The 8,090-nt window shown below is 42.1% G+C and overlaps 1 protein-coding gene across 1 annotated transcript in view; it reads left to right on the forward strand.

The window, feature by feature from the left end:
• Positions 1-602: 602 nt before the first annotated feature.
• The window catches only part of BRF1 (BRF1, RNA polymerase III transcription initiation factor 90 kDa subunit), a gene marked incomplete at its 5' end in the record, with an annotated part of 70,253 nt that continues 62,765 nt past the window's right edge, over positions 603-8,090 (forward strand). The window contains 3 exons of the mRNA XM_010086441.1: positions 603-642; positions 732-824; positions 1,517-1,795. Coding sequence (XP_010084743.1) covers positions 603-642; positions 732-824; positions 1,517-1,795 — 412 coding nt within the window. The remainder of the gene's footprint in view (positions 643-731; positions 825-1,516; positions 1,796-8,090) is intronic.

Here is an 8,090-nt window from a genome sequence, read left to right on the forward strand (position 1 = left end):
CCTGCTTCCACAGAGATTAGTTCTCATGTGGCTTAATTTTGTTACAAAGCCTGAACTAGAGCTGGCACCAGAGGAGATGATTTTACTACTGTCATAGCCAATTCTTACCTTATTCGTTTTTCAGGGTTTTTGTTTTGACGGTTCTAAATATGCTGTCGTTTGAAGGTCTGTAAGTGTTTTTGTGATCTTCTCAAGAGCCTGCCAGGTGCTGTTGGTCAGTGCTTCGCTCTGCCATCGCCTGTGTGCTGTGTCTGTCCCCGGCACTGCAATTTCAGCACTGTCCTTGCGTTTGCTCACATCTACGGGCACAGTCAGAGAGTCTGACTGCTGAAGAATGGGGGCCTTTTATTTGCAGCTTGCCAGAGTGAAGGTTCCTTTTGAAGTATAGAGATGGGTGAGATAACATTTGAAATCGCTCAGTATTTTGCAACTTGTCTGTCTTACCTGTCTGACACTATAAAGTAATTTGAGTTGGGATTCGAAACCTGCTTATTGCTTTTAAAATACCCTACAATTCTGTGTTTCTGTTTACAGTTCACAAACAGTAAAAAGTTGTTGCTTTTTTAGTAATTTCACGTTTATTTTGTTTATTTTCTTTTCAGCTTGAGAAGGCGTTATCAAAAAAGCTGGAGGATTTTGAAGGTATAAGTTGTGTTTAGTGTAACATACTGCTCATTTGCTCAAAATTACAGCAATGATTGCTGAGTTTTATTTTTGCTTCGACACCACAGGTGAAATATCGAGCTATCAAGATGAAATAGAGATTGAATTAGAAAACAGTAGACCAAAAGCAAAAGGCGTATTTGCAAATTTCAGTAAAGATGGTAAGTCTATAAAGTCTCGTGACTACTTAAGTAATAATGGGTTCAGATCCTGCAGGGAGTCTTAAGTGTATGAACTTCATTGTGATAAATGTGATCATATATAAGCTTTGTAGTACAAGATCTCTGTTGCGTTGGGGTTCTCTCTGCCAATGAGTTGGTTCAAATATCAGTCTTCAGAACAACTACATTGTTCATTACAATGGCAGTTCATTAATTATTTCAGTTGTTTTTCTTTCCTGGTGTAGTATAAACTCGGCGCTGGCGCCTGAGGAGGTGCCTTTTCATCACTGAAAGTTCAGTGGACTGGACCCTTCTGTCACTGGATCCCCCAGTTCACTGATCGATACAGAAGGGTTTTGTGCAGGTTGAACTGGCTATTTTTTGTCTGTAATTACACCAGTAAGTAGCCAGCTTCTCTCGCAAAGCCCTTTTACCTGCCATAATTTGATAACACAGTAGTTCTACTTTAAATGGTGACTGTATTTTCAAAAATACATTTTAATAGCCAAGGTAACGAATTTGAAGAGCATCTGGAAACTCCATGTATTCATACATTGTACTAAAATATTGTGTATTTTTTTCTACAGATTTTCTCTAAAGATTTTTATTCTTTAAATGAGCGCCTCTGTATTTATTTAGCTTCTGTAATAGATGGTATGCAATGATGTATTGGGGTTTTTTCCCCCTTACAGATTCTATAGAAGATAATACCTCTAGTATACTTGGTGAGGAGGAGGCAGAAGATGAGGAACTGGAAGCAGCTGCTAATCACTTGAACAAAGACTTTTATAATGAACTTCATGAGAAGGATGGAGTAAAAAAAAATGAAGATGAGGAATGCAAAAATGGAAGTGGAGCTCTTGTAAGACCACCAGCACTGGAATCCTTGCTTGGCCCGCTCCCCACTGCAGCTAGTCTTGGCATAACAGAGTCCATAAGAGAGTGCATATCCACTAAGGACCGAGAGCCTGGTGAGTCGGAGATCAGTTCAGCTCAGAGTGGAAACGGGACACATGCAGCCAGTTATGGGTTTATTGTGTAATTTCCATGTATCTTCATGGTTACTGTGGTAGCAATTCCGTGAATCACTGTTAACATCAAGGTACAGGAGCTGTGAGGCTGGATAGGACCGGTGGTCATGGTTGTTGATGTTGGTCACTGGCATCTGCTCCTCAGGAAGCTACAGGAAAATCTGGAGTGCCTAATTATTTTCTGAAGTCTGAGAATATGTATCTCTTAGTTGAGCAGATTTGCAGTCATATGATAGCTGATGGGCATATTTCAAACCATGCAGTCTCAATTAGGAAATTGGAGGAAGCAGATTCCTGTAAATATGACTGGGAATTAAAACCCAAGTATGAGAATTTTAGATCAACGCAGACTTTCTCAGGAGGCATTTTACTGGAGTCAAACATAATGCAGTCTGTCTCTCTGATTAAGAATCTTTGCAAATGGCAAATATTTAATACGTTTGTAAGAGGAAATAACTGGTTGCATGCTTCTTTCTTTGATATGAACTTTGATGTCTGTTTTGGTGGTTTTGCTCCATTTTTCTTATAACTCCCAGATCTAGCTGTAACACATAGATCTGTATAGTACAGTGGGAGCAGCACTGATCAATTAAGGAAGCCAGTTTTGCCAGAACCAGTAAGGCAGACAGTACTGCAAACAGGCAGTCATCCAGGCAGGCTTGTTTGCTTTTTCTTATATGTGCTTGAGCTTTGTGGAGATGGCATTTTTAAAAAATTCCTTTTGCATCTTAATGACTCCAAGAATGGAACATATCTAAAGGACGTTTTATTCTTTTTTTTTTTTATCACAGTTAATTTTTCCATCATAAGACACACCTGTCTGAATCTGTTTTGTCAGCTTACTTGGGGGTTGATACAGCAGAACATTTTGTTATCCAAACTGTTCTCATGGTAATTTCCATTCAACAGTGCCTAGTTATGATAGGTGCCTCCCTCAGTAGATGAATTTAATGCATATTATGTTAGTGTTTGCATCCCAGAAATATAGTAGGATGATTTCACATTTCTATTTTGTACAAACAAAACCATATAGAAATAGTTGAGTTGTTTTGGTTTTGTTTTAATTACGATTAAGAAGATGGATGGCTTGTAGCTTATCTTTCTCCTGGAAAACAGCAGCTCATGTCAAAGAGAGGTCAGCAATGGCTAGAAGCTGTTGTTGTCTGGCTAGCCAGTGACCTGTAAAGATGAGTTCCTAGTGATGGACGTTTCTCAGCTGGCATTGCTATTGACCATTTTAATGGACAGGCTGCGGGCTGAGTTTAAAGATGAAACTAAGCTGGTATAGGCAGGTATGTTCCTCTGAGTCGGGCTGCAGGCGGGTAGGCAGGAGAGCGCATGGCTGCTCATGCTATGGCTTGTCTGCATTTGCTATTTGTTTTCTTTCAAAAGCGGAGGATGTGCCAAATGAACTGAATTTCAAAACCAAATAGGTTTCAGTATGTTCATTCTCTTTTAATTCATCTGAGAAATCATGGCGTGTGTTCGAACAAGTGCTCATTTTCTTAACATGTTGTGAAGCTCATATGCCGAATTACTGTTCTGGTTTTATTTTCATTGTAGATGCTGCCTCAAACTTTTGGGGTTTTTTTGGGTTTTTTTTGTGGTGACCTTGCTAATGTATTTCCATCATTCATAAGTTTCGTGTTAAGTCAGATTCACTTCGGTGATGTCTGTACTGTGAGGGGGGTCATGCTGGGGTGCAGTTCCCAGACTCCGAGCTCTTGCCGTGTGGTGCCTGCGTGGTGTGGGAGCATCGTGGTTTGTGTGTTCATCATCCCCCTGAGGACCTGGTTTCCTTTGGGAGGTCATCTGGGTTCAGGAGCAGTAACGGAGCCTCGATGAGTTTTGGATAATCGGGAACCAGGTCTAGCAGATAGGCTGGGTAGTACACCAGGCTCAGAGTTGGCATGTTACTACGTAGAATAGAGAAAACCTCTTTGTTAAGATGCATCCTGTTGGTCACCTGTGCATCTGAGCTCTGAACCTGGATGAAAACCCGTGTAGATCTTTCTGTCACCTCAGGCAATGATGTCTTGAGTTCTGCCTCACAGCTCTGGGAAATCTGGGAAAGGTTTGTACCCAGAGGTAGTATCATCTTCTATCAGGCCAACTGGTATAGTTGTAGAAATCAGACAGTTTTGAGGTTTCTGGGCCCTTCTTCAAGTCTGAAAAAGAAATGGCAGTTTTCTAAACTAAATGTAGGATGAGAGCAGTTCGTCAGAGTTTAATTTGAGATGGCACAATTACAGATCATCTTGAAACAAATGTGGTTGGTACCTGCGGAGGGAAGAGGGAAAGATAATAAAATTTCCTGAATTTTTCCTGGGTATTTGAATTTAGTTTAGTGCAGTTTATGTTGTGAATCTCAGCTGGCCATAGGTTTGTCATGGTATTTCATGTTCCAACACCTAAGTCCATTGGACAAGGGAGACAATCATCCCAACATTGCACCCTTGAGGTGATGTTTTGGTCCTTGTCCACAGCTGTGTAAGTCATAAACCAGGAACCTTTCCCTTCCCTCAGCCCTCTCCAACCCTGAGTCACCTTCCACCGTGTGGACCGTCTGGGTCAGGTTGGGCTGGACCCCTCAGGGGGGATGATTTTGTGTCTCCTGCTGGGCTCTGTGTGTTGTAGGATGGGTGTATCACGTCCAGTCGGTGCAGCAGTTGGAAAGGGCGGGTTATCTCCTCTCCTCTCTGTAATGATCTCTCTTCCTCAGAAAAAGCTCTGCTGTAGGTACTTTCTACAAAGTGTTTTCGTTTGGCTTGTGCGTGTGGTAATTCAGTTTATAACTGCCTACATCAGCCTCTTTGGGAAATCTTCCACCTTTGTGCTACAGCAACAGCAGAAGGTTTCTCACAAACTGCTTATGCAGATAAGACTTAGGTGCAGAGCCCAAGTATTAAGAAAAATGTAATGTATTTTTGGTCCACTTAAAATTGGTATTTGAGCCGTGTGAGCTTGTCTATATGAATGTTTGATGGAAAGCATAGTATTTTAGCAAATTTGCATTACAAAGAGAGCATGTAAGGTACCGGGTTAATGAGTCTGAGGCAGTAAAGTGCTTCGAATAAACACTACATTTGACTGTTTTTTTGTACAAATTTGCAGAGACATTTAAGCTAAAATCTGTTTGAGTCTTTACAAACAGCTTCGTTCTTATTCTTCATGGCAAAAGTGCTTTATTGTGAGATCTCCATTTCAGAGATGGAGATGAGGTAGATCAGTCTGTTTTCCTGGCCGTGCACCATCCCAGCATCCTCCCCACGCTCCGTGTGTTCCTTCTGATTCTGCAGTTCCTCAAAACAGGGCACCCTCTCCTTTAGAACACTGCCACACTCAAATACCGTGGACTCCATTCTCAAGAAATAAATTTTTTGATGTAAAATTTCCCATTGCAATTTATTTTTATGTCCCTTTTATACCACTTCAGGTAATTTATTGTCTGTCTTGGTGTTTCCGTCCTTCTCATGTTTGCTGGCTGTCACCCTGTCCTTCCCATGTCATGCTGCTAGGCTGTACACCACCAATTCATCCCTTCTTGCCACATAAATCAAAAGTCATAAACTTAATTTTGAGCAGAGCTAAAAGTGAGGAAGGTCTGATAATAGTAGAGATAAAGGTAAAATACAGGCTATAAGCTACAAACTGACTTTACATACCTTCTCCTTCGTAATCTAGGTAGTGTTTGAGACCTGTTTTTGTTTTGAATCAAAATTCACATGCAGTCATTTAGGGCGATAGTTTCAAATAATGTATGTGAAGTTGGTGGTAACATGTTCCCACACGTACTCATGAAAGTAAGCGGCTTTTGCAGTGAGAAATCACCGTGCATGTACCATCTTGTGCTTGGTTAGGCAACAAGCTAACCGCATTTGCTGCTAATTTCACAATGAATACATGAGAAAGGTTTTGTGCTTGTTCATAATTAATAGTTTGCTCATTTATTGCTTCTTGTATTTATGCCTCCATTACTCGTGCAGGAATAATCTGACACAGGCTGAAGTTGGAAGATGTTGCCATTGATTTCTGTGGGTGTTAAAGACCCTGTGCAGACAGTGTTCATTGATTGAATAGTCACCATCCCTGGCTACCAGCACTTTTCAACTTCTTACTCCAGGAGGATGTGAAAAGTGGCTAAGGATGAAGTTAAGAAAGGCAGGGGGGCTCATCTTCCAGGGTGTTACTCTTTTCCTCCGGATTTTCACCCTACCAGCTGCCAGCTCCCACTTTGTACTCGTCCTGGCCCTGGGGCTTGACTGATCCCTCAGTGAGCAGACTCAGCTCCCTAACCCAGTGAGGAAAAATACATGTGTGCATGATCCCCCCTATTTTTTTTTGGCAGCAGCAGCCAACCAGTGCCAGCAGCACTGCGGGCAGAGGAGTTCCTAGAAATGTGACATTTCTAGCAGGGTGTGAGCATCCCTGGAAGGATGCTTGAGGGCCTGCAGGCTGAAAACAGTTGGAGAATGGCTGTTGACAGCCACGTGTGCTGGGGAGGGTTGTTGGCCCCTTCCAGGATCCCAGTCTGGATTGCTGCATGGTGGAGGGCAGGCTCGCTGCTCTTACCATTGCTGCTCCATCAGAGGATGGGTGTTGACCCCATCTGTGTGCTGGTTTCTTCCTCCAGCATCCTCATTTCTTCTTCAGATTTTGTCTGAGTACATCAGTGCCAACTGTTTGAAAATATATAAATGTATACATGCATATAAAAGTATACAAAAAGATATAATCAGTAATTAGACAGAACATTATGAAGCCCTATTAAATCATAATTACCGCATACATGAGAAATAAAGCTGCTGAGTTTAGCGCTAATTGTGTTACATATGCAAAGTACCCTTGGTCATCAGTGTAAGAATTTGTCCCCATCCTGATCGCTCTTCGTCTGGCTCTGGCTTCAATGCTGTAGTTGCTTTTGTGGTTTTAAGCCCAACTGTGGAAATGAGCAGTGTGCATGACCTGCTTGGTGCCACCTTCTTCATGCAATGTCTTCCAAGGACTCTGAGGGTTTGATCTTCATCTCCGTGTGCCATTTGCTTGTTGGAAAAATATTTTCTGTGGCAGGACTACCTCTTTCCCAGTTTCGAGATCTAAGCAATAAAACCCTCGGTACAAGCTAATCTTTCTAATCGAGCCTCTATATGCTGATATTTGGCAGTCTTGATAGACTGTATCCCTGATTGAGCCTTCATTATGCTGTTAATGAGACGTGAAGAGCTTGCAGCAGCCAGCATGGTAATAGGAGACCACCAGCTGCTTTGAGTGCAGTTTTTCGATACCTGAAGTCCTGGATATGAATTACAGATGACATGATTTTCTTACTTGACTATGTATGTCACTCACACATGAGGACTGTGTGTGCATGTGTTGCTTCAAAATCTGTGTATGCGTTTTTTCGTGCACGACCTTTGCATTTTATTAAAAAGGATAAGAATGCTATAAATTTATTCCATATTCATGCCGTGAGTACCTAGGAATGTTACGGGATGAAAACTAATCATATAGTTTGGCTGAAAGATTTCCAAACAAATCCAGAGAGGAGTTTTGGAGAGAAACCTGCAGTTTGTTAGAGCCATCAGGGAGGTAAATTTGAGTGAAAGCATAAGCTGAATCACGTGAATACATTTTTAGAACATTTGTGGATGTTTTAGGAATTTTCCAAAGGATTGGTTTATCAATACAGATGCTACTTATAGGAAAACATGTGTCGTTTTTTGTCAGAAGCCTTGGTCGAGACAAACTGCCCCGGAATAATGGATGGTACGGCTGGGAGAAGGTACTGGAGAGTGGGGTTTGGGTTCCTGAGCTGAACGGAGCAGACCCATCTCCTAAACCTTACTTGGCCATGTCCCATGTGAATGAATGTCCTTGGGCCCCACCTGGCTGTCCTGTTATCCTGACTGTTTGGGGGGGAGTCTCTTTGTCCTCTCCTCTCTCCTCTCCTCCCCTCTCCTCTCCTCTCCTCTCCTCTCCTCTCCTCTTTTTTTTCTGACTCCTGCCTCATGCCGACTGCTGAGTGAGCAGCATGTCTTTTCAGTCTTGAATTCCTCCAACAAAATCATGACGGAAAAACAGCTTTATTTTCAAATTGAGTAGGATAAAAGCCTTACATTGCTCTCTGATGAGGCTAACCAGACACTTAAGGCCTCATCTTCCCTTGCTTGAGGAAAAAAAAGGGCAAGAAAGCTGCTTTCTCCTCTCTGGCTGCTGAAGCCTGCTGCCGCCGCCC

This window comes from Pterocles gutturalis, unplaced genomic scaffold (genome assembly GCF_000699245.1).
Source record: "Pterocles gutturalis isolate BGI_N339 unplaced genomic scaffold, ASM69924v1 scaffold5876, whole genome shotgun sequence".
Lineage (NCBI taxonomy): Eukaryota > Metazoa > Chordata > Aves > Pterocliformes > Pteroclidae > Pterocles > Pterocles gutturalis.